The following is a 26,752-nucleotide window of genomic DNA, read 5'->3' on the forward strand; positions in this document are numbered from 1 at the left end:
ATCACAATAAACTGTGGAAAATTCTGAAAGAGATGGGAATACCAGACCACTTGACCTGCCTCTTGAGAAACCTATAAGCAGGTCAGGAAGCAACAGTTAGAACTGGACATGGAACAACAGACTGGTTCCAAATAGGAAAAGAAGGACATCAAGGCTATATATTGTCACCCTGCTTATTTAACTTATATGCAGAGTACATCATGAGAAATGCTGGGCTGAAAGAAGCACAAGCTGGAATCAAGATTGCTGGGAGAAATATCAATAACCTCAGCTATGCAGATGACACCACCCTTATGGCAGAAAGTGAAGAGGAACTCAAAAGCCTCTTGATGAAAGTGAAAGTGGAGAGTGAAAAGGTTGGCTTAAAGCTCAACATTCAGAAAACAAAGATCATGGCATCTGGTCCCATCACTTCATGAGACATAGATGGGGAAACAGTGGAAGACTTTATTTTTGGGGGCTCCAAAATCACTGCAGATGGTGACTGCAGCCATGAAATTAAGAGACGCTTACTCCTTGGAAGAAAAGTTATGACCAACCTAGATAGCATATTGAAAAGCAGAGACATTACTTTGCCAACGAAGGTCCATCTGGTCAAGGCTATGGTTTTTCCAGTGGTCATGTATGGATGTGAGAGTTGGACTGTGAAGAAAGCTGAGCGCCAAAGAATTGATGCTTTTGAAGTGTGGTGTTGGAGAAGACTCTTGAGAGTCCCTTGGACTGCAAGGAGATCCAACCAGTCCATTCTAAAAGAAATCAGCCCTGGGTGTTCTTTGGAAGGAATGATGCTAAAGCTGAAAATCCAGTACTCTGGCCACCTCATGCAAAGAGTTGACTCATTGGAAAAGACTCTGATGCTGGGAGGGATTGGGGGCAGGAGGAGAAGGGGACAACAGAGGATGAGATGACTGGATGGCATCACCGACTGGATGGACATGAGTTTTGAGTGAACTCTGAGAGTTGGTGATGGACAGGGAGGCCTGGTGTGCTGTGATTCATGGGGTCGCAAAGAGTCTGACACAACTGAGCAACTGAACTAAACTGAACTGACTGTGAAAACAACCACATAAAAACACATATTCAAACAGCCAACGGCTGGGAAGGATCAGAGAAAGATGAAGATAGCTGCTCTGCTGCCTGCCCCAGAGCTGGCCTCCGGGTGCCCCTGCTCTACCAGAAAGGCTTCCTCTCTGCCAGGTGTTTCTTGCAGTCACCTTCAGTTGCATTTGTCTGCCCTGGTGGGAAGTAGGATAGAAACAGAGAATCTTTTCAGAAGGCCGAGATGATCTAGTGCTGCAGCATTTAACTGTCTTCAAGATTAAACAAAAAACGTTAAATGCCTTAAGAGCTATGCATATTACTCTTTCATTTGTGCAAAGAGTAAGACACAGGAACTTGTTTGTGAATGGAAAAATTCTGGAAGAGCAGATAAGAGACTGATAACAGTAATTACCCCGGCGGAGGGGGATTGGGGATCTGGGGAAGCAGGGTGTCAAACTTATTCTTGTATGAGATACACACTTGGTACCTTTTCTAAAACCGTGTACGATTAAAATTTTATTTTTGAGAAGTTTAAATACGTAAATATCATGACTCTGACTTTGTAAACATCGCTTTTTAAAAATCTTGACTTTAACTCGTTACAAATCAACGTCTTCCAAAACAACAAATGTACATTTTGGGCCTCAAACTGTGCCCCTCTTTGGAGTAATGAGGACTAACCACAATTTGAGGTCTGCTTTGCATGCATTTTGTCATGAATCACAAAGCACACCAGATTCTGGCATTAATTCCAACGCAGATGCAAGCGCTATCCAGAAACGTTGACGGGGAACAGCGGCAGGAGGATTCGGGTGTGACGGTTCTTGTCCTCAGAACGGATTTGCGCCAGGCTTTGCGCGCTGCAAGGTGTGCGCGCGTCCGCCAGCCTACTGGGGCGGCGAGCGTCAAGCCTCCCGGTGCCCCACGGCCCAGGGACCCGGCCTCCCCGCGATCTCCCCAGGGCTGCGCCCCGCCGCACGCGCGGAAGGCCACTGGGAGCGCGGACCCGGAGCCTCGGGGCCCAGGCGACCCCGCCCCCGGGCCGCGTCACTAGGCGCCGCGGGTGAGCAGCTACCATTGGCCGAGCCGCGGAGGGGGGAGAGGCAGCGACCCTTCCCCGCCGGCGGGCGACGAGCCAGGGGGCCGGCAGCCTGGGCCCGGCGCTCAATTTAAACTCTGAAATCGGGGCTGCTGGCGGACTCCGGAAACGAAACCACGTACGCCTGGCCGGCCCCGCGCCCCAGGCCCCGCCGCATTCCCGGAATCGACTCTTCTCCCGCCATTTGCCACCCGCCTTTCGCCAAGCCCGCGCTCCGAGGGCTGAGGCCCACGGCGGCCGGGAGCGGACGAGCGGCATGGCGCGCGGCGCGGACGGCGGGGACGGGGCTAGCGTCTGGCAGCACGTGTTCCTGCTCCCAGGTAACCACGCCGGCCCTGGGGCGGCGGCGGCGCGCGCGCGGGCGCGCGCGGCCCGGGCTCCTGCCCTGGGCGGCCCCGCCCGAGAGCGCGCTAGGCGGGTTCTCGGCGACAGGGCGCGCCCCCTCTGGCCCGCGGTCCCTCGCGCGCGGGCGAGTCCTGACTGTTGCCGAGTCAGCGCCGAGTATAGGGGCCGCCGACCCTGGCCCTGCCCCCGCGGCCGCGCGTGGGGGACCCGAGTGTCGCCCGGAACACATGGTTCCTCCTCTTGGTCACAGTGCCCTCGGTTGAGCTTTTTTTTTTTTTTTAAACCTGAGCCGGAAGCGCAAAAGCAGACCGAGTTGATTTTCCCGGTTCGGGTTCTTTGTGGGTCGGGTGGCCTGGAGGGAGCGGCGCAGGCTTGGGGAGGGCGGCGCGGGTTCAGGACCTGGGGGCCAGCCGCGAGGCCTGGAGGTGTCTGCTCTTGGGGTGTAATTTGGTATCTCCTAGTCGACAGTTGGCTTAGCGTCTGAGCCTTACTAGATGGGAACCTAGAATCCAATAGGTCCGCATTGACCTGAAGGCGGTACTGTCTTAACACTTATCCTGCACTGGGACATGCCTTGATTTGTGAGGCTGCATGGTGGCAGGGGATTCAGGCAGGTAGCTAAGGATTGGAGCCAGCCTTGTCAGCCTCTCCAGGATGGTGACCACATCCAGGCCTGCAGGGGCTAGGGATGGTGGACATCAGTTGGCACCTATGATGGCATGAAGTGGCAGAATAAATGGAGTTTGGGACCAGGGAGTGCAAGCCAGAAAGTTTTGGCCTTTTCATAGGAGGATACATTGATTTGATGGCATAATTGAATATCGGAAAGCCCATTGTTCTCTGTATCTAATTTTGAGATGTAGCTCAGCAAATGCAGTATTTTTGCAGTAAATGAGACTCTGATGTCAGGTGTAGTTGCCCAGTAATTTGGATTTTCATGTGTGCTTAGTTGCTCAGTCGTGCCCGACTCTGTGATCCCTTGGACTATAGCCCGCTAGGCTCCTCTGTCCATGGCGTTTTCCAGGCAAGAATACTAGAGTGGGTAATCATTTCCTTCTCCAGGGAATCTTCCTGACCCAGGGATGAAACCTGAATCTCTTATGTCTCCTACACTGGAGGCCGATTCTTTACCCTCTGAGCCATCAGGGAAGATTTTTATGATGGATATTGAAAATTATTACAGGATAATCTGTCAAGGGTATTTTGTGTGTGTTTAACTTTTCTTCTCTTTGTAAAGAAGTATAACATACATATTGTTGTCCCTTTATAAATAAATATAACATATATATTGTTGTTTAATCACTTGGTCATGGCTGGTCCGACTCTTTGTGAACCCATGAACTGTAGCTGGCCAGGCTCCTCTGTCCATGGGATTTCCCAGACAAAAATACTGGAGTGGGTTGCCATTTCCTCCTCTAAGGGATCTTCCTGACCCAGACCCAGATCATACCTGCCTCTCCTGCACTGGCAGGCAGATTCTTTACTGCTGAGCCACCTGGGAAGCCCATATACATATAGTAAAGTGTAAAACGTTTAAGTGTGCAAGTCTGTGAGCTTTTCATATGTATACACCCCTGTCACCATTCCACATATCAAGACCTAGATCTTACCCTGTGAGCTCCTCTTGCCTGTTCTAGATGACCTCAGTAACCTCCATGCTGACCTCTGTCACCAGATATTTGTTCTGCCTGTTTGGTCAAGCATGTGATTCTTAATCCCTTGCATCTTTTACTCAGCGTTACATCTGTGAGGCTCATCCGTAGTCTGTAGCTGTGGTCAGGTTTGTTGGTTCATTCGTGTTTTCCTCGCTGTGTCTATTTTATTGTATGCATAGTCATATTACTGCTGAGAATGGATATTCAAATTATTTTTTCCTGGTTATAACTATTACGAGTTGCTGCTGCTGCTGCTAAGTCACTTAAGTCGTGTCTGACTCTGTGCGACCCCAGAGATGGCAGCCCACCAGGCTCCTCCATCCCTGGGATTCTCCAGGCAAGAACACTGGAGTGAGTTGCCATTTCCCTCTCCAATGCATGAAAGTGAGAAGTGAAAGTGAAGTCGCTCAGTCGTGTCCGACTCTTTTGCGACCCCATGGACTGCAGCCTACCGGGCTCCTCCGTCCCTGGGATTCTCCAGACAAGAACACTGGAGTGGGTTGCCATTGCCTGCTCCGTATTACGAGTTAGACTTCTACAAACACGTTTATGAGGCTTTAAGTAGCTGGATGTGGTCACTTCTCTGTGGTGCAAACCCAGGAGTGGAATTGCTGGCCCTGGATATTGTGTATTTAGCTTTGGTAGACATTGCTCAACAGTTTTCCAAAGTGATTGTACCGATTTATTCCCCCAACTGTATGAGAGTTCCCGTTGCTCCACACCCTCACTGGAGGTTTGTAGTTTGTGTAAGGCAAATTAATGCAAAATTCAGGGTTTTCATAGAGTCTAGTAAATAGTAAAGGGATGCCTGATACATGCTTTACAGTAGAAAATTTCTCTTCTCACTGTTAACATGTTATCTCAATGAGATTTTAATGGTGGGAACTCTAATCATTCAGAGTGCATGAAAATAATTCAGATATACATAATTGCTGAGAATAATTTGAGTTTCTTGTTCTATTTAATAAGTATTGAAATTTTCATTCTTAAATATGTTTGTATCCTCATAGTATTAAAATCTTTAAGATAATTAAATATTGATTGCATCCCTGAAATTCATAGGTTCAATATGTCTGCTTTCGGACCACAAGAATTTCAGTCCAGTTCCTGTTCAAAGCTGGGACTTACTGTGACCTTCAAACTCATTGGAGGAGGCTGAGCCAGCTGTTAAGAAACTGTTGAACAGTGTGGTCAGGCAGGCTGGCTCTGTAACACTTAAAACTTGATCTTCTAGTGCCTGTAATTCTTCTAACTGGCCTTTACTGCCACCTGTAGGCTCTGGGAGTTACAGATGCTGGTGGTGTGATCGTTACCTCTGTGCAACTGTGCTTCTCAAACTTGGGGGCATCAGTCACCTGGGGGACTGAACCCTGGAGAGTCTCGGACTCAGTAGGTCTGGGGGCAGAATGCGCATTTCTAACAAGTTACCCAGTGATGCCAATGCTGCTGGTCAGAGGTTCCACTAGGAACCACTGTAGGAGGCCAGCCCTAGGGAGTGGATTGGGAGATAGACACAGCCAGCCTCAGGTTTAGCTGTCTTTATCTTTATGGTGAGTCAGAATTTCCACAGTCACGGGAGTACGTGTAAGTACAGGTTATGAGTCTTCACAGACTTCTTGTTTTTCTCCAGTAGATGGAAAGTCCGCCCCAGTAAGTTATGCATTTGAGCGGAGGAGAACCATACCTACCACTGTTGGTTGGTTGGTCGCTAAGTCACATTCGACTCTGTGACCCCCACGGACTGTAGCCTGCCAGGCTCCTCTGTCCATAGGGTTTTCCAGGCAAGAATACTGGAGCGGGTTGCCTTTCCCTTCTCCAGGGGACCTTCCTGACCCAGGGATCAAACCCATGGCTCCTACCGCATCTCCTGCATTGCAGGTGGATTCTTTACCGCTGAGTCAGCGGGGAAGCCCATACCCTGCCATACGGCTGTAAGATATCCTTATATCTGAAAGGATACAGTAAAGGACATATTAAAAAGTACTAGTTAGGTCTCTCTGCTGCTAGTTTTCAGTTTGTCTGAGAAGTCCAGTATCCCAGAAAAACAAGAGCTGAAACTTGGAAGGGATACTTGTGAGGTAGTCAGATGTGGGGCCTTGATTCTTATAGGCCAGTGGTGACAGAACGGCCTCCTGTTTCAGCAAGGTAAGCGTTTCTTGCAGTTTGGGTTGGTCTTCAACATTTCTCCCACACGGCCTGGAACACTAGCTGGTTTCCACTTTTAGTTGCTATAAGAGACCGTGAACATCTCTACTTTTTGGAATAAGGTAGAAGTTTCCATCTCTCTTTGCTGCCCTAAAAGTAAATGTTTTAAGTTATATTTTTAATATTTTTCTCTAGTCCAAGTTTTGTATGCTTGTCGGTCCTAATAAGTTGGATTGGATGCCAGCAGGAATGGATTCAGTGAATGCAGGAGAGAGGACTGGGTGGACTGCTCCTGTGGATAAACTCTGTTACTTAGCCATCCCCAAGGAAGCATGAAAGGGTTGGGAAACCCTAACGTTACATGAGGGGAAAAGAAAGTACAGAAATGATCTCAGGGATCTCAGAGATTACGCTGAAATCATGCCTTAGTCAGCCGCTGCCTGATTGGAGAGTTTCCAGGTCAAACTAGGGCTTCCCTGGTAGTTCAGATGGTGAAGAATCTGCCTATAATGTGGGAGACCTGGGTTTGATCTTTGAGCCAGGAAGATCCCCTGGAGAACGGAATGGCAACCCACTCCAGTATTCTTCCCTGGAAAATCCTATGGACAGAGGAGCCTGGCAGGCTACAGTCCATGGGGTTATAAAGAGTCAGACATGACTGAGCGACTAACACTTTCACTTTCAGGTCAGACTGGACCTTAGATAACATCTTCAGCTGTAGACAAATTTTGCAATAAAGTTATTTCCCTTTACTTTATGGAAATACACGTTTTAAAGTATTTTAGGTATTTGGTATTTTTCCCCCACAGATCGCATTAGCAATGCCAGCTTTTGGAGGGTAGATGATGGAGTGCTGTCTGGGAGATTATTCCAGGCCTGCCTGCCTTAGACATTCCAAGTACAGAAACGACCCTTGCTTGTGAGGCGCCATGTTAATCACACATAGTAATATCAGATTCATCTCTCCAGAAGAAACACAAAAATAGATTTGTATGACTGCAAGCTTTAGAGCTATATTCTAATTAATGGATTAAAAAAGAAATTAAATTAAAAAGGAAAAACGAATTTCCTATAATAATAATGAAGAAAATTTATATTAATCTTACGTTTGATTAGAGACTCATAGCTTTTTTTTAATAGGCCCACAAGAAACACCTCTTGTTTGAAAAGTAGAAGTTTAATGTGGCAAAGAAAGAATTACTGTAGACCCAAATGACTTTTCAATGACCCTAAAAAAAATAAAAAGTTTTTTCCTCTTTTTACCTAAAGGCATATGGTTAGCCTCGGAAGAAAGTAAGCAGTTTATTTTGTTCTTTGTCAACACTATTTGCATGTATGTATGTCTGTGCTTAGAATTGCACCTTGTGGGCTGAAAGCTTCTCTACTTCCAGAAGAGCTTGATCACCTGGGGGTAACCTGTGTTAAGTTGGCCAGAGACAGGGAACCTGGCGGGTTCACGTGCTGACTTTCGACAACTTCGAATCATTCAGCTCAAGTTCCTGGAAAATGTGTCATTTACTGACTAGTAAGGCCGATGGCCGTGAGGGAGTCTCTGAGTTTTCCAGCAGGGTGTGTTTAACATTTTCCACACAAATCCTCAATCTGGTTTTGACTTTATGAAACGTTTTTGGAGTTAACCCGGCTGACCTTTCTCAGATGACCGCTCACTGAACATGCTCCCCTTGCTCTCTGAGCACGTTCTGGAGTGAATGGACTCAAATCAGTTGCCAGTCAGTATAATCCGGCAGTTTCCAGAGCTTGATCCGGTCCTGCAACAATTGTTCCAAAAGGCCTTGGATGTTTGTAAGTCAGGACTCAAGACTCCCACATATTTATCCTCCAGGGCAGAAAAGAATTCATAAAAGGAAAGTAAGACATGCTCATGATTTTTTTTTTCACTTGAATAGCAGAATAGGGACTGCTTGGTTCCCCGCTATGCTCTGAGCATTAACCATGATGTTTTCAGAAACAAACAGCTCATCAACGTTCTCAAAAGCCTGGCTATAATAAAAACACAGCTAAAAGTAGATGTACACTATTTATGAGCTCTGTGTCCTTGGAAAAACTGCTCTTTGTAAAGCCTCCATTTCCTCATCTCTGCAGTGGGAAGAATAGTACTGGTCTCACGGGGTTGTTGTCTGTTGACTTGAATTAAATGTCAGTTCCTTCTTGCACCCCAAGCTGGGATGCAGACCTGGGACAGAGGAGGCATGCAATGAACATTTGCTGAAAGAACAAAGGTCTTTCATTCTATTTCTCCCCACAGCCTTTGTCTTTGCTCATACTGTCCTTTTTCTTCCCTTTCTACTTCCATCCAAATTCTACCCTTTATTCAAGGCTTGGTTCACCTTTGTCTTCCCTGAAGCTAAGCCATTTGTATGTATCACAAAATGAATTCCAGTGTTCTTTTTTCTATCTCTGCCTTGATTTCCGTATTTACTCTTACTATGTGTTTATTGGATTCCTCAGTGAAATACTTAACACTCTTTTGGGGTTACACAGCTTCTCTTTCTTTGAGTGCCCATGATTTGTGCCTGCCTGGACCCCTACACACTCTTTTTCACATGCTTTGCTTAGCAAAGAAACGTTGAAGAAATCTTCTCTCTTTAACCCAGCGCAGGTGTCACCTCCTGCAGGAAGCCTGCCTTCTGGGCCTCTCCCACCACCTGCACGTTTTCATCGTGGTTGCTCAGTTCGTTGTCATTTATATATGAGTATGTGTTGGGTGCCCAGTGTGTGCCTGTAGCTGGGGAGGATCCAGGCACTTTCTCTCCGGTGGCCCCATTAGTTCCTCAGTGGTAGGCTCGCCTCTGAAAGCACATATGCCACCACACCCTTCCAGCCTTTTTTGTTCTGAGGTCCTTTATATGTACCTTTAAAATACCTTTAAAAGGAAGGACCTTTCTGTTCTAGGTGTGACTGTTTGCTGAAGTGGAATGAGCCCTCTGGTGAAAGGCTCTGACCCGCTCTGAGCCCGTTTTCTGCCTCCTGAGCCTGCAGGGATCCGGGCCACTGAAGGCTCTCAAGCCAGAGTCGATCCCCCTGTGAAGGCCTGATGTCCCCGCAGCTTTTGACAGGGCTGTCTGCCGTCTCCAGCTGCTCATTTAACCTCGGTTTTGACCATTTAACTCTTTATTTAACCACATTGTTCTCCAGTGGTTTTTTTTCCAATAACATTTTTTAAGTTAGGACGGTACATAGCCAGTGTAGAAATTTTACTAATGCAGAAAAATATACAGTAAAAGGGGATTTGTCCATCATCCAGCCACTCAAAAATAACAATTTTAGGAATATTTTTTCTAACCTTTTTGTGTTGTTGGTGTCAGAATAAATCCCAGTAGTATTTTTTTCCCCTCATTTTTCTATTCCTGCTTTTCTTTCACTGTTTACTCTTATTTGCTAGAACAGTGACTAAAACACTCAGGGACATTGAGGTTACACAAGAGTACTCTGTGGCTCTGTGTACGATACTTCTCCATAGCATTAGGGAAAGATGGCTAGACTGATTTAACGCAGAGCTGTGTGTGTGCTGAGTCACTTCAGTCGTGTCCGACTCTTTGCGACTCTATGGACTGTAGCCTGCCAGGCTCCTCTGTCCATGGGATTCTCCAGGCAAGAATACTGAAGTGGGTTGCCATTCTCTTCTCCACGGCATCTTCTAGGGGGCCAAAATTTTTTTCTCCTTTTTTTTGAGAAAGACAGAAACTCAGTGACATGAATAAGCTGACGAAGAGAATCTGTAGGTCATACTTTGAGCATTGAAGGGGCTTATGACGAGTTTATTTATACTGTAAGAAATCAACCAAATAAGAATTGTCCCTTTGCGGAGTAGGCAGTACATATTAGGAATGGATTATCTTTACAAGTGGACAAAGACAGAAAATTCAGTTAGATGCCAGAAGGGTGAAGATAAATTCATAGACCCGTAGTGAACATATGGCCAGGCTAGGATGTTTTGCAAGACTTCAAAGACTTCCATTTTAAAGACTCATTTGAGCTTGAATTTTTGAAGACAAGTGTGGTTTCCTGCAAACGACCCTGGTGTGTTTGCCATAAGTAGGATGCTTGTTTGAACGGACCGTGGGTCTACCTTAGTCTGGAAATTACTCTTTCTTTATTGTGGGACCAACGCATCCTGATGGTGTGTTAGAAAACCTGACTTACGCTTCTTCAGGACTTCCTTAGCAGGGCCACGTGTGCTTGGCAAGGGCCGGCTGTGTGGGGCGGGGTGGTGGAGAGCTCTGAGACCTCGGGAGTAGGGCGTCCCAGCACCCGGAGGTCCAGGCTGTCTGCCTCTCTCAGCGTTCACTTCGTCTTCTTAAACCAACTTCCTCCAGTCTGTATGAAACAGGCTGCACGCACCCTGCACCCAGGCCTCAAACCTCCTGGTGTCGGCTGGCAGAAGCTGCCCCCTTCTCTTAGCTGTCTGTCTTCAAGACAGCCTTGTGACCGGTTCCCTGTGACTGCTTGTAACCCAGCCTCCACCCGCTGTGAGTTGTACCTGAGGAGCTGTGAGCTCCACGAGCAGCGCAGGTGGGAGAGGAGGACCACAGAGGGTGCTGAGGGTGTCCCCTTTGTCTGGAAGAAGGAAAAAGTGCAGGGCGGATGGCCCAAGAGCCAGCCCCTGCCTTCACTCAGCAGTGAGACCCAGCTCCAGCCAGGAGCCTCAGCACACGTGACCTGGCCTGTCCTGGTAATTGGTGGTCTTTGAATGGCATAGAGATACGGCAGTGCCTGCGTGCTCAGTCACTTTAGTTGTATCCAACTCTCCTTGCTTTGCCAAGGTTTATATCATTTTTAGGAAACTCATCTGCTAGGCCCCTATCTTCCGTCTCTTACACTGATGTAATACACACTGGTATATGTTATTGTATTTGACCCTCACAGCAACCATGGGAAGTAGTCCACAGAGGCTTTCCCCATTTTAAAGACTTCAAAAAGTCAAGTAATCTGCCCAACACTCAGTAGGAGTTAAGGGGCAGAGACCGCCAGCTCTCCCAGGTCCTCCAGGCCCCCTGCTCTGTGCAAGGCCACTCTGCCTGCAGCTGATGGTCCTCTCCCCGATGGGGGCGGTGGGAGGGCCAGGCTGAGTGCCCTCTGTTGTCAGTGTGGTGACCAGGAGCCAGACTCACCTCCTTTCCATGAACCAGTGCTGTTATTGGACATCCCAGCCAAGTCTCTCCTTTCTACCTCTCCAGGATTCTCTGCGTCCCACGTATTTCAAGGCCTCGGCTCCATCTCCTTACGTTGCTGACCTTTGTGGCTTTGAATGGCTCTAAACCTGGAGTTTTGCATTGGTTTCTCTAATGCACAAGCCATTCCTAGAAACATGGCCACTGATAGATCAGCCTTAAAAGAAAAGAGATTGTATCTCCTATGGTCTTGGCTCAGGAGGTTTTGGCACTTTTATTTTTTTTTTCAAAACTTCAAAATGAAAAGATATTCTTAGAGGAACCCATTACTAAGAAATTGTTTCCCTAGTCCATGCCACTCCAGCTTTTCCTGGTTTGCCTCCTGTAGTGTTTGAGCAAGCAGAGAGCTTCAAAGCAGGGAAAATGACCCAGATCTCTTTGATAATAGTGCTGACATCTTGGGAAGGATTACTGAAATTAGCATTCCTGGAAGCAGGCAAGTAGCTTGAAAACTGTGCTGATTTGTCTTGCATGCCTTATTCTTGTGTCCTAGCAAAGCCTTCCCATGGAGATATCTCTGGCTATCAGGCAGAAGGAACCAGCGGATCTGAGTATATTCTGATGGCTGGAGTCTAAAGAAAACGAACTGAGACCTATTTTAGAGCACAGCATTACATGAGCATGAGAGTGATAATCTTTTTTTTTTTTTTCCCCTGCTGGATCTTCTTAAGAAACCTGAATAGCCTTGATATGGTATCTAAAAACAAAATGAGTGGCGCTTTGATGTCTGTTCCCTCTTCTCCGTGTAACAGTGGGTGTGTGTTGCTCAGTGCTTATCTGCTATGTGCCAAAAATCAGACAGGGTCAGGAACAAATGCCCATGGGTTCCAAGTCATGAGGACACTTGGCAAAAAGGTGGTTCTTCTCTTTTCCCCTGTTTCGTGTCTTTGAACGATATGAAGAAGCTTGTCTTAACCAAGAGAGGGATAAGAAAGAGCTGCCAGGTTTAAAAACTAGTTGATAAATATCTGCAGATGAAAAATAATGTTCCATTTTGGCTTGTGTAATACTTTACAAGTAACCTTTCAAAATTACTGAATGGTTTTATTTACAGATTAAATATTTAGAGAGGAACATAACCATGTAACTGAAAAATACCTTGATTTGATACATTGAATTATTTTATATTTTGTATTTACTGTTATCTACTGAATTTGCTTTCACTTATTTAAAGCAATGTCAGTTACCTCTTGTAAATATTGAACTTTTGTTTTCTTCCTAATGAACATGTTTTATCATGTACTGTTCTTTTCTTACCCTCTAAAATCACCATCTACACATATTCATTAAAAATTACTGAATGTGGTGGATTCATTTTGATGTTTGGCAAAACTAATACAATTATGTAAAGTTTAAAAATAAAATAAAATTAAAAAAAAAAATAAAATAAAAAAAAAAAAAATTACTGAATGGTTAAGTCTGTGCTTTTGATTATGTGCTGTACACTAATTTTTAAGCATTAAAATATCATAGATAATTGGGGGCAGGGCTGTATACAGCTGTGCATAGGATATTATAATAGGAAGATCAGTTTCTTTTTTTTTTTTTTACCAAACTACACTTAACTGTTTTTATCACCAGATGTTTCTTGTATCTCACGATAGATTTCTCTCATCCTTCTTTTATATGTTTTTTGATCCTGTCTTTTTCTCTTTCTCCTTTTCCTTAGCTCCCCCTCCTTCCTCTTCCTTTTGCTTCACCCCTGGCATTGTGAGGTACATGCTGGCTTGGAGTGAGGGCAGCTGATTCAGCAAGAAGACTCTAAGAAGGACAGGATAGGGATTTGAGGTGTTAGTGTCACAGGAGAGCAGTTATACCAATTATCACAATAAGATAATTATTGTGCTTCAGAGCTTCCGTCTCATTTCCTGAGTTAAGAAGGATGAGTCTTCAGATTAAGAGTTTCTCTAAAGCATCATAGTTTAAAAATTTTGTTGCCTGATTTAAATATTGGCTCTCTGTATAGCTGAATAGCTCTATGACTTTGTACAGGTTTCTTAACTTCTGTCAAATTTTTATTAAAAAATTGGAAGTTAAAATTGTACCTACCTCATGGAGGTATTGTAAAAGGCAATGGCACCCCACTTCAGTACCTTGCCTGGAAAATCCCATGGATGGAGGAGCCTGGTAGGCTGCAGTCCATGGGGTTGCTAAGAGTCAGACTCGACTGAGCGACTTCACTTTCACTTTTCACTTTCATGCATTGGAGAAGGAAATGGCAACCCACTCCGGTGTTCTTGCCTGGAGAATCCCAGGGACGGTGGAGCCTGGTGGGCTGCCGTCTATGGGGTCGAACAGAGTTGGACACGACTGAAGCGACTTAGCAGCAGCAGCATGGAAGTATATTATGTATATGTATATGTGCGTATGCACATCTGCGTGCTCAGTCGCTTCAGTCGTGTCTGATTCTTTGTGACCCTGTGGACTGTAGCCCGCCAGGCTCCTCTGTCCATGAAATTCTCCAGGCAAGAATACTGGAGTGGGTTGCCATGCCCTCCTCCAGGGGATCTTCCTGACCCAGGGATTGAAATTGCATCTCCTACAGCTCCTGCATTGCAGGCAGATTCTTTACTGCTGAGCCACCAGGGAAGCCCATGTTATTAAGGATGTTGTTTGGTATAAATGCTGCATACAAATGAGCTATTATTTTACATTTACTGTACACAGTTGTCTCTGTGTCATTGTATGTTTTCTTTAAAGTTCACATGTCAGGAAAGTAGTAATCAGAGTTCCCTTTTTGTTGAGGGTTTTAGATCGGGATGGTAAACAGATGGAAGGTTTGCTGGTAGAGTGGATGGTGACCAGTGAGACATAACGGAGAAGGCAATGGCACCCCACTCCAGTACTCTTGCCTGGAAAATCCCATGGATGGAGGACCCTGGTGGGCCGCAGTCCATGGGGTCGCTAAGAGTCGGACACGACTAAGCGACTTCACTTTCACTTTTCATCTTCATGCATTGGAGAAGGAAATGGCAACCCACTCCAGTATTCTCGCCTGGAGAATCCCAAGGACGGGGGAGCCTGGTGGGCTGCCATCTATGGGGTTGCACAGAGTTGGACACGACTGAAGCGACTTAGCAGCAGCAGTGAGACATAAAATTGGATCTTTACAGAGAAGACAGAGACCATAAGGAAACTATGTGGAATTGGTTAGACATAAGAAACTTAAGTGGCAGGGCTTGAGATAATGGGGAAGTTTAAGATATTATTGAACCTGAAGTGGCACAAAAGACTCAGTACCTGCTTCTGATTTGTCTGAATTTTTTGTTTTTGTGAAAACTGTTTTAGCCAGCATGGCTTATGATGTCACCTCTTATGTAAGAGAAAACAGTCAAAAAAAGAAAGAGTAAAGCTTGCTTTTTAAAAAATATAATGTGAAGTCTTATTTTACTCAGCATAGTTTTAGAAGGTGTTTCACATGAGTAAATATTCCATATAAATGAAGTTTGGCTCATTAAATTTAAAAAGTTTCTTTTATCATTTCTTACTGATAAATTTTCTAAAAATCAAACAACACATTCATGTAACATTTATCAAGCACATTGCATGTGCCAGAAACTGCTGAGTGTTTAATATATGTTATCCTATTTTTTGCACATAAAATTCTTTGCGTTCTGGTTTCTTGAATATGTTTTTGTTGTTTAGTTGCTAAGTTGTGTCCAACTCTTTTGCGACCCCACGTACTGTAGTCCTCTGTCCGTGGAGTTCTCCAGGCAAAAATACTGGAGTGGATTGCCATTTCCTTCTCCAGGGGATCATCCCCACCCAGGGACTGAACCCGCATCTCCTGTGTCTCCTGCATTTGCAGACAGATTCTTTACCACTGAACCAGCGGCGAAGACTATACAGGCATAATTTTATTGTGTTTTGCTTTCTGTGCTTTGCAGTTACTGCATTTCTTTTCTTTTCTTTTTTAATTAACAGTTTGTGGCAACTCTGCTTTGGGTAAGTCTATTAGCACCATTTTTCCAACAACATTTGTTCAGTTCATGCCTCTATGTCACATTTGTAATTCTTAGAGTGTTTCAAGGAGAAGGCGATGGCGCCCCACTCCAGTGCTCTCGTCTGGAAAATCCCATGGATGGGGGAGCCTGGTGGGCTGCAGTCCATGGGGTCGCTGGGAGTCGGACACGACTGAGCTACTTCACTTTCACTTTCACTTTCATGCATTGGAGAAGGAAATGGCAACCCACTCCAGTGTTCTTGCCTGGAGAATCCCAGGGATGGGGGAGCCCGGTGGGCTGCCGTCTATGGGGTCGCACAGAGTGGGACACGACTGAAGCGACTTAGCAGCAGCAGCAGCAGCAGAGTATTTCAAACTTTTTCATTATTGTTGTATTTGTTAATGTTGATCAGTGATCTTTGATATTACTATTGCAAAAAGATTATGACTGAAAGAGCAAATGATAGCTTTTTAGCAATAAAATATTTTTAAATTATACTTTTTTAGGCATAATGCTATTATACACTTAATAGACATAACTTTAATGTGCACTGGGAAACCAAAAAATTTGTGTGACTCACTTAATTGCAATATTCACTTTATTACAGTGGTCTAGAACTGAAGCCACAATATCTCTAAGATATTCCTCTACTGGTACTAATTTAGCCTCCTCTTAGAAAGCTAATTGTTAGGCCCTTTGGTCAGTTCTGTGCTTGGATTTTTGACTTTTATATTTTGACCTGAATATTTCTAGCACACTCTTAATGTTTCCACAGAGTTAAGAGCAAGGAAACCGGTTCTTAGTTGAGTGCTTATTGCATGTTCTAGGCACTTTCACATTTAGTTAAGCCTAACAAAAACCTATAAAATAATTATTGTGCCCATTTTGTAAATGAAATAAGTGAGGTACAAGAGATTGAATATCTTGCCCAAGGCTGCACTGCTGAGTAAGAAGAGGAGCTGGGAATAGATTATGGATCTGTCTGACTTAAGACATGATTAAAGAAATAGATATCAATTAAAAATAGTTTATAGAGGAAAACCCTTCTTTACACTCCTTCTACTTTTCTGATTCTTCCCGACTATTCTAAAAGCAGATTTTTTTTCTTCCTTAATTAATTTAGCTGTCTTTCAGCTGTGCTGAAGGTACACACAAAAGTTAAAGGAAAAAACGGAGATTTCAAGCTTGATAGGTGAGGGACTAGCCCATGGGATGACCCAGGATTTTCCTAATTTAAATGAAAAATTTTAAACTCTGTATCTTTGACAGAACCTTTAGTTTAGAGTCACAAGTAACTTTGTGTGCTTCAGGCACACACAAAATTATCAACTAAGCATTGAAGCAATATGAGTTGTTTTTTCATACCAAGCCTTCACAATCTGATGGTGGTAGATCCATCCCTCCTTAAAAGCAGTGAAAACATTGGCAGAGATGGCCAAAATCAGCTATTTCAGAACTCTTGAAATTTGCCAAAGGCTTCCAACAATCTGAGGAGTATTTATTCAAGAAAAACTGCTGAATCTCATTGAGCAGGGTTTGTGGCGTTGCAACTTGAACTGCTCCCATCTCTCTTTGCTCAGGTCTGCAGTAACCTTGAAAACCAGCAGGCTTGCAGCCACTGGATGGGCAGGGCTTGCTGGGGCGCCTCAAAAAAAAAAAAAAAAAAAAAAAGGCCATTCCGAAGCACTGTCCCTATTTGACCTGTTGTCCAGCTCCCTGGAAAAGCCCTGTTTCATTGTTGTCAGTTGACCTGACTGGAGCTCAGAACTTGATCTGCAGGAAAACCCTGTCCTCAGGGCCTTTGTCAAAAACAATCAGTGGCAACTGATACTCAGCTGCTGAGGGGTCAGTAGCAATTGTGGAAATAAGAACCTGACCCAAAACTTAAAAGGAAGATATGAGAATAAAATCTCCATAAAAGACTTTGAAAAGCTGTTAGTATAGCCACTTCAGCTGTCCTTGCCCATCAGCAGAGACTCTTGCAGGCGGTAAATGTATTAAACATTCCTATTAAAAAGGTGGAGAGGGAGGAACGTGATCCAACTGTGTGCTCTCTACAGGTCACACACTTGAGAGTCAAAGACACAAACAGGTTGAAAGTAAATGGACAAAAAAGATATACCATGTAAATGGTAATCAACAGAGAACTGAAGCGGCTGTACTAATATCAGATGATACAGACTTTAAAGTGTTGTTATTGGACAGAAAGAGGGATGCATTATAATGATAATTAGGAAGATATAACAGTTATAAACGTATGACCTAGTGACAAAGCCCCAAAATGCACGAACCAAAAACTGGCAGAATTGAAGGGTGATATGGAAATTTGAACAGTAATAGTGGGAGATTTCAATCACCCATTTCAATATGGACAAAACAACTAAGCGGAAGATCATTGAGGAAGTAGAAGACTTGGCCAGCCCTATAAACCAGTAAGACCTAAGAGACATCTATAGAATGCTCATTCAACAACATTCTCCAGAACAGACCCTATTCGAGACCATAAAACAAACCTCAATAAATTTCAAAGGACTGAAATTGTACAACGTGTGCTCTCTAAAGATAGTGACGTGACATAGGCAATTAATAGAAAATGTGGGGGATTCACAACTATGTGGAAATTTTAAGTTTGCATGCTTCTAAATAATCAGTGAATCAAGGGAGAAATTACAAAGGAAACTAGAAAGTACTTTGAAATAAAAGAAAATGAAGCACAGTGACGTAGGAATGCAAGTAAAGCAGTGTTCAGAGCAAAATATTTAGCTGTACATGCCTATATTAAAAAAGAAGAAAGATGTCAAGTCAGTAACCTAATCTTTCATCCCAAGAAACTAGAAAAAGAAGAACAAACTGACACCCAAGCAATCAGTTCAGTTCAGTCGCTCAGTCGTGTCTGACTCTTTGTGACCCCATGAATCGCAGCACGCCAGGCCTCCCTGTCCATCACCAACTCCCGGAGTTCACTCAGACTCATGTCCATCGAGTCGGTGATGCCATCCAGCCATCCTCCGTCGTCCCCTTCTCCTCCTGCCCTCAATCTTTCTCAGCATCAGGGTCTTTTCAAATGAGTCAGCTCTTCACATCAGGTGGCCAAAGTAATAGAGGGGAAGAAATAAAGATTAGAGAAAAACCACACACACACAAAAAAAATCAATGAAAACAAAAGTGGCCCTTTTGAAAAGACCAGCAAAATTTTGCAAATCTTTAGCTAGACTGACCAAGAAAAAGAAAACTAAATTACTGTGTATCAGTAAAATCGGGAATGAAAGCCAGTGCACCATTACTGATCTTATAGAAATAAAAAAAGGAACATAAGGGAATACTGTGAACAACCAACAAAGTAAATAATTTAGATGAAATAGATAAATTCCTAGAAAAGCATAAACTACAAAAATGGACTCAAGAAGTAATAGACAATTTGAACAAACCTGTAGCCGATAAAGGGCTTCCCAGCTAGTACTAGTGGTAAAGAATCACCTGCCGGTGCAGAAGATGCAAGTGACGTGGGTTCCATCCCTGAGTCGGGAAGATCCCCTGGAATGAGAAATGGCAACCCACTCCACTGTTCTTGCCTGGAGAATCCCATGGACAGAGGAGCCTGGCGGGCTGCAGTCCATGGGGTCACAAAGAGTCCGACACAACTGAGCGGCTGAGCACACGGAGCAGGTAAAGAGGCTTCCCAGGTGGCGCTAATGGTAGAGAACCCACCTGCCAATGCAGACATGGCAGAGAGACGATGTAATCGCTGGGTCAGGAAGATCCGCTGGGGGCGGGCATGGCAACCCACTCCTGTGTTCTTGCCTGGAGAATCCCATGGACAGAGGAGCCTCGTGGGCTATGGTCCATAAGGTCACCAAAAGTTGGACATGACTAAAGTGACATTACACACACACACACATACACACATAGCAGGTAAAGAGATTAGTAAATTAAAACCATTCCATAGAAAAAACCCCAGTCCCAGAGTGCTTCACTGGTAAAACCTAAACACTGAACAAATTAATACCAACTCTTTACAAGGTTTTCTCCAAAAATGGATAAAGAGAGACTACTTCTCAATTTACTCTGTGAGGCCAATATTACCCTCATACCAAAACCTGACAAAGATGTCATAAGAAAACTACAGACTATCCCTTATGAACATAGATGCAAAAATTCTCAAAAAGTAACAAATGAAATCCAGGAGTGTGTAAAAAGGATTATGCGTCATGACCAAGTAGGATTTGTCCTAGGAATATAGGGTTGGTTCAACATACCAAAATCACTTAATGTAATATACTATTTCAGGAAAAAAAAAAAAAAAAAAAGGCCCCAAACCACATAATCATCTCAGTAGCCATAGGGAAGATATTCAAGAAAATACTCTTTTCATGATTACAAACACTCAAAAAATTAGGAATAGGAAACTTTCTCAGTCTGTTGAAGGGCATCCATAAAAAATCCCCACAGCTAACATATTTCATATTTTTTATGTATTGAAGTAAAGATATTTTAGATACATTGGTTAAATATATTGCTGAAAATTTATTTTATGTATTTTTAATGTGGCTTCTAGAGAATTTTTAATTGCATTTGTGGCTCATATTTAACGGATGCATTTTATTTGTGTTTGACCGTGCAGTTCTGGACACGGGGCCTCTCAGATCTGAGTCCTACCCCCTGCCCTGTAGGACAGGATTATGAGACACAGGGCAGAGGCTTGAGGGGCTCGGGTGAAGAAGCCGCAGACAGGAAGATGAAGGGGCGTCTGAAATGCAGTTTTTCTCTGCGGGGTTGTTTCATTCACGGCTCTATCCTCAATGCCTTGGATAGTCAAATTGGTAATAGAATGGTTTCAATAAGAGGGTAATATTTATTACTAAATGGTTATTTAGTCAGCATCTGATCTTTGCTGTAGGTACCTAAAATCTAGAAAATGAGAATAGTGCAGTTTAGTGAGCACAGACATGGCGTTTGATAAGCATCCAGCCATGAGGTGAGTGTACAGATGCCTTGGAGGACTAAGGGAAACTAGACAGTGGGAGCTGCCCTTTAACAAAATCTTTGGTGTTGCCAGGTGTTTTGATAGTACAAGGCAAAATCTTTGCCTAATAATTTTTTTTAAGTATTTAGGGAGATTATATCTGATGTAAAATTAACTGATTTCCAAATATTGGCACCTAATTCAATTTTTTTTAATGTGTATATCAAACAAAACCTGCCTATACACTGGATTTGGCCCCAAAGCCAACGGAATGTCTGACTGGTAAAGTGAAGATATACTTCCTTTGAACTCTTAGGCATCAAAGCAAAGGACTCAACCGGTGCTACACACAGGAAGCCTTCCTTCGCAGACCTCCTTAGCTGTGTTATATCCTGTCATAAGACCTCATAGTCCATGTATTTCTTCTTCTCAGCAGTCGTTACGTTTGTAGTCTACATTTGTGTGATTGTTTGATTCAAGATATGTCTCTTCCATAGGACATCCAAACACTCCCCATGGGCAGGACCTGGGTCTTTTTACTAACCAGTAATTAACAAATAAATGAATAAATTGAACAAGAGAGATGAATTTTGAAATGCATTCTGTATTTTAGTTAAAGAGTATAGCATCTTACTTGGAATTCTGTGTTGAAAGATTACATCCAGTAAGTTGTTTTGTTAGCTCTAGATGAGAAAAGATGACTTTTTCCCCCATTACACAGACATTTCACTGTTATCTACATTAATATATCTTAAAGCATATTTCAGAGAACTCTGGCATTTGCAGCAGAACACATTAATGTCAGTATTTATTTGTACTTAGTAATTCCAGAGTTCTTATAGTCTGACATGTTAGGCTATAGCTAATCCTCTGGACTTACTGCTCTTCCTGGGAAAAATAGAAACACTGCTTCCCTTGAATGGTTATTAAAAATATCTTTTTTAGATTTTGGATATTTATAAAGTTTGATTATTTTAAGCTCTGGGAGGGAAAGGGAAAGGTGGAGAACTGGCAGCCATCACTAGAAGCAAAGTTTTCAATTGAAAAACAGAAAGAAACAAGAATCAATAATAATCTGCCAAGTTAAAGTTGAAATATTCACTGTCATACCAAAATAAAATAAAGTTTGTCTTGCTGAAAAAGAGAGGTCACCTTTTCTCTGCCTTAAGACAGAATGAAGAAATGTGAGCTGGGGAAGTGAGAAACAGCAGGCAGGAGGGGGAAGGAGAGGAGACCGCGACCTGCTGTAGTCTCCTGGAAACGTCGTTAACAGTGCTAACCCTTATCCTTTACGTTTTTGTAAGCTGCAGAAAAGAAAGCCTTAAAGATTTCTTAAAATCGAGTCTGTATGGTTCCGTTTACATAGCATTCTCAAAATGACAGCATTTTCGAGATGGAGAACGGATTAGCGGTTGCCCAGGATTAGAGGTAGGGCAAACGGTTCTATCAGTTTTTGCTCTGTGTATCTTAAAGCTCTCTGTGTGTGTAACTGTGAACATCTGGGTATCCTCCTGATCCTTCTTCCATCATTATGAAACGGACTCCTTTATCCCTGGCCATATCTTTTGTCTGTTATTAACAGAGCCATTGCATCTCTTCTTTAATTAGTTTAGCATGATAACCATACTCATTCTTCTTCCTGTTAATCAACATGTGTCTCTCTGTATAAAATGTGTTTCTTATAGGGAGCATATAATTTTATCTTACTTGTTTATCTAGTCTGACAGTTTCTGCCCTTTCAATGGAATGTTCACCCCATTTACCTTGAACGTGATTATCGGTGTGCTTGGGTTTGAGTCTGTCATTTTGCTATTTGTTTTCGTTTCGTCTGTTCTTTGTGCTGCTTTAACTCCCTTTCTGCCTTCTTTTGAATTCAGTGCTGTTTATGATTCTGTTTCATCTCCATTGTTGTCTTTTTAGTGATAGCATTTTTTTGTTTTGTAGTTTTTACTGGCGCTTTTGGGTTTACTGTCCACATATTTAAATGATTACATCTACCTTCAAGTGATGTAACACCACCCCACATATAGTACAAGAAACGTACAATGGTGTGTTTTCATTTCTCCCTATTGTTGTCGTATATTTCATTTATGCATAGCTTATAAACCCTGCTGCCCTAAATTGTTATTTTTGTTTAGCCAGTGATCTTTAAAGAGATTTAAATAATAAAAAAAGTTATTTACCCCTGCAGTCACCATTACCAGTGTTCCTCATTCCTTTGTTTAGATTCGTATTTTCCTGGGGTTTCCTATTCCTTCTAGCAGAACTTCCCTTAGCATTCCTTGTTGTGTGGGTCCGTTGATGATTATTTTTTCCAGCCTTTGTATGTCTGAAATTATCTATTGACCACCTCCACTTTTCAAGGGTATTTTCTGTGGTTTCATCATGTGTTCTTTTCGTACTTTAAAGACTTTTCTCCATTATCTTCTGCCTTACATTGTTTCCAATAAGAAATTTGCTCATTTTAAACTTTGTGCTTCAGTACATAGTGTCATTGTTTTCTCTCTGCTTTTAAGATGTTTTCTTTATTACTGGTTTTGAACTGTTGATTCTGATGTATAGTTTTATTCCTGTTTCTTGTGCTTTGGGTTTGTTGAATTTCTTGAATGTTTAGGTTTATAGTTTTCATTAAATTCAAAAATATTCTGCCGTACTTTCTCCAAGTTTCTTCTGTTTCTCCCCTCTTCTCTTTCAGGAGCTCCAATTGCACATATATTATTAGGATGCTTGAACTTGTCCCACAGTTTGCTAATATTTTATTTTTAGTTCTTTTTTTTCCCATGTTTTCATTTTAGATAGTTTCTGTTGCTGTGTCTTCAAGTTTATTAACCTTTTCTTCTGCCATTAATTGCATCTGGTATATCTTTCATCTCAACTTGAGTCTTAAAAAAATCTTCTCTGTCTCTACTTTTTTAGTACATGAGGAATAAATACTGTTTTTAATTCTTTTATCTCTACATTCTAACATCTGTATCTAACATCTGTACCCCCTCTCAGTAACTGATTTCTTTATTTTTTTTCTCATTGTGGGTCACATTTTTTGCTTCTTTGAATGCCAAATAATATTTGATTAGACACCAGACTTTGTGACTTTTACCTTTTTGCCAAATGAATGTATTTGTATTCCTATAAATAACCTCAAGCTTCATTCTGGGACATAGTCGAGATACTTGAAAAGTTGATTCTCTTAGGTCCTGCTTTTAGAATTCGTTCGGTGGGACTGGCAGCATTCCGTCAAGGGCTGTTGACCCCTTACCACCGAGGCAAGACCCTTTGGAGTGCTGTACCCAGTGTCTTCTGAATCGTAAGGTTCTCCAGTCTGCCTGGGAATAGGCCCAGGGCAGGACCCCATGTGAATCTGGGGCACTGTTCCCTCTAATCTGTTCGGCCGGTTTTTCTCCTACCCTTTGGCAGATCCATGCACGCACTGAGCAGTACTCTGTTGAATGTTCAAGCTGTGTACCCTTTGCAGGTCTCCGGGGTTTTCTCTGCTTGTAGCTCGCTCCTTTCCTGACTTGGGAACTCTAGCCGTGGCGTCCTGAGAACTCTCCACTCCTCTCCAGCTCAGGGAGTCCTCTGGGCTCCAGCCGGGATCTCCCATTCTGCACCGTGGCCTGGAAGCCCTCTCATGGCAGTAAGCTGGGGCGACAGGGCTCCCCTCGTTTGTTTCTCATCTCTCAGAGACCACTCTCCTGCATCGCCTCATCCTCAGTGTATTGAAAATAGTTGTTTTGCCTATTTTTGTCCTTTTCGCTTTTGTTTTTGGTTGTTAAATTGGGTTTCTTTTATTCCATTTGGTTGCAAGTAAAAGTCTCAAAATTAGGAGTTTTTTGTTGTTGTTGTTGTTTGTATATTTGTCACTATTGAGAAAAATGTTGTATTAAAACCATTTATTACCTAAGCTAGTTTCTAAACATGTTTGCTGTGCTTAAGTTCATGAAGATCTGAAGTGGAATAAAGAGGGGGCTGTAGAGAGTAAACGTGACTGTGAGTCCCTCTCCTTCCCCACAGTTCTCTGATTTACTCTTTGGCAGGTTATTGCTCCCTTGTTAATCAGGGTCCCTTGGTTCCTTCTGGAGAGAGATTCTTTCAATGGGTTTAAATACACCACTGAAAATATGTGAGAATGCTATAAATAAAATTGTCATGGTTTTTATGTTTTAATCTAAGTGATTTAAACTTTAACATTAAAATATTGTAGAGAAAGCACTGAGAGGATTTAGCTCAGCAGATGTTAAAATGTCTTTTAAAGCTACAGTAATTAAGATATTGAAATACTAATGCTAATACAGCCACAGACTCGTGGGTCAAAGTATAGTGTCTGTTGCTGCTGCTGCTGCTAAGTCGCTTCAGTCGTGTCCGACTCTGTGCGACCCCATAGATGGCAGCCCACCAGGCTCCCCTGTCCCTGGGATTCTCCAGGCAAGAACACTGGAGTGGGTTGCCATTCTGCAAACAGACTTATAAATGTGTCTTAAACATTTAGCTTAGGTTATTCAGTGGATGTGGAGGAGGGCATGGCCACCTACTATGGTATTCTCGCCTGGAAAACCCCATGGAAGAGGTGCCCTGGTGGGCTGCAGTCCATGAGGGTCCCAAAGAGTCGGACACGACTGAAGCGACTTAGCACGTGTGCACTCAGTAGATGATGTGGAGACAAGCGGACAACTCACTGCAAAAGTGAAAATTGGAAATCTCCTCCTCTTATTTTATAGGGGATGTATTCCAAATAGGTTAAATATAATTTAAAAGCATTAGAAGAAAATAAGGCAATTCAGATAGTCTTGAGGAAGAGAAGGACTTTCTAAGTATGACACAAAAGGTATGACCATGAAGGAAAATATTGATGAGATTACACAAAGATTTTTTATCTCCTAAGTGGCAAAATAATCATTAAAAACAGGGAGCTCCCTGATGGCCTACTGGTTAGGATTGGAGACTTTTGCTGCTCTGGCCCAGGTCAAATCCCTGGTCAGGGAACAGATCCTGCAAGCCACACCACGCAGCCCCTTCCCCTGCCCCTTAAAAAAATCACTAAAAACTGAGTTTATATCCTTACTGTATAAAGACTCCTAATAAGGTAGTAAATATAAATGTCTTACTAAAAAAATGGGCAGAGAACGTGAGTTAGGTAATCATAATTAGGGACAAAAAACATAAGTTTCTGGGAAATATTTATCTTTTAAATGTTCTATTTCATAATAATAGTAACAATAAAATAATTAAAGTAACAAAAGCTATCATTTATTATGGGTTTCTGTTTGTCTGAATTTGTTAAGAACTGTCAACAGATTAGCTCATTTAATCCTTTGAAATGCAGGTATCCATCCATCATCATCATTTTATGAATGTGACACCTGAGACAGGACATGAGGAATCTTGCCTGAGATGACAGAGCAGTCAGGTGGTTGAGCCAAGCTTTACACCGGCCATCTGAGTCCTGCTCCTCGTCACTTCTCCAAGAAGTAAATTAAAACTACCTTAGATTCCACTGCACTTCGCAGAGAAATTGGTAATTTGTACAAGATCACACAGTTTGTAAGCAATAGAACAGAGCTAAGATTTTTAGAAAGAAAAATCATTTAAAGAGAAGAAGGAAAAAGAGCAAAGTGAGCAACAAAGCAGCGGTCTTCTAATTCTACAATGTATTTCTTTCCAGAATATTTGAAGGATGATTCAAAGAAGATGAAAAGTGGGCTTGTGTTTGTAAAACTGGCTAACCCATGTTCAGGTAGGTGCCCCTCTCCTCCCTTCTCCTCTGATAACTTGAACATTTTTAAAACGTTGTGGCTGAAAAGTGTGTACATTTATTTGTCTTCTCATGTTTTTTCTTCCTGTCTAGCTTTTAAAGGTAAAACAATATTACATGATGACAAAAGCAAGCTAATGACATAACCAGTCTTCTAAGATAATTCACTTGACCCGAACATTTTTTAAAATTTCTGCGTAATTTTAATCCATAGAACTGTTTATTCATCAGAAATGCTGGCAAAACAAAAAAGCAGAGCATGTTTGATTTCTCTCTGAAAACAGATGAGTTTTCCTTGGCCTTTTAAAGCCAGCTTTTCTTAAAGTAGTTATCCAATATAAGATTCCATTTATACTCATGTTATAAAGTAAAATAAATAACCTGAGTTTAAAAAAGGGGCAGGGGAGGCTTTTACTGGACATGCCAAGGTTTTGAATACTTTCATTTTTAGCTGTACTTCCCTTATTTTGTTCAGACCAAAAAGTAGTATATATATATATATTTCCTGTCAAGGTGATTTTTTTTTTTCATTAAAAAACATTGTATTTTGAGGAAATACACATTTTATCAGGAATAATTTTAACTCTACACTCAGTGTATTTTCCTTTGTCTTATCATT

General features: G+C 42.7%; 1 protein-coding gene across 11 annotated transcripts in view; it reads left to right on the forward strand.

The window, feature by feature from the left end:
• Positions 1–2,127: 2,127 nt before the first annotated feature.
• RNASEH2B (ribonuclease H2 subunit B) overlaps positions 2,128–26,752 on the forward strand; it is a 76,483-nt gene continuing 51,858 nt past the window's right edge. For 4 of the 11 annotated variants that reach the window (XM_059892015.1, XM_010810688.4, XM_059892013.1 and 1 more), the window contains exons 1-2: positions 2,341–2,460; positions 26,044–26,115. In XM_059892015.1, coding sequence (XP_059747998.1) covers positions 2,397–2,460; positions 26,044–26,115 — 136 coding nt within the window. In that variant the 5' untranslated portion in view covers positions 2,341–2,396. Of the gene's footprint in view, positions 2,461–21,609; positions 21,813–23,856; positions 24,019–25,704; positions 25,897–26,043; positions 26,116–26,752 lie in introns of those variants that run through there. The other 7 variants (XM_024999830.2, XM_010810682.3, XM_059892014.1 and 4 more) reach the window with 6 other exon arrangements.

This window comes from Bos taurus, chromosome 12 (genome assembly GCF_002263795.3).
Source record: "Bos taurus isolate L1 Dominette 01449 registration number 42190680 breed Hereford chromosome 12, ARS-UCD2.0, whole genome shotgun sequence".
NCBI lineage: Eukaryota > Metazoa > Chordata > Mammalia > Artiodactyla > Bovidae > Bos > Bos taurus.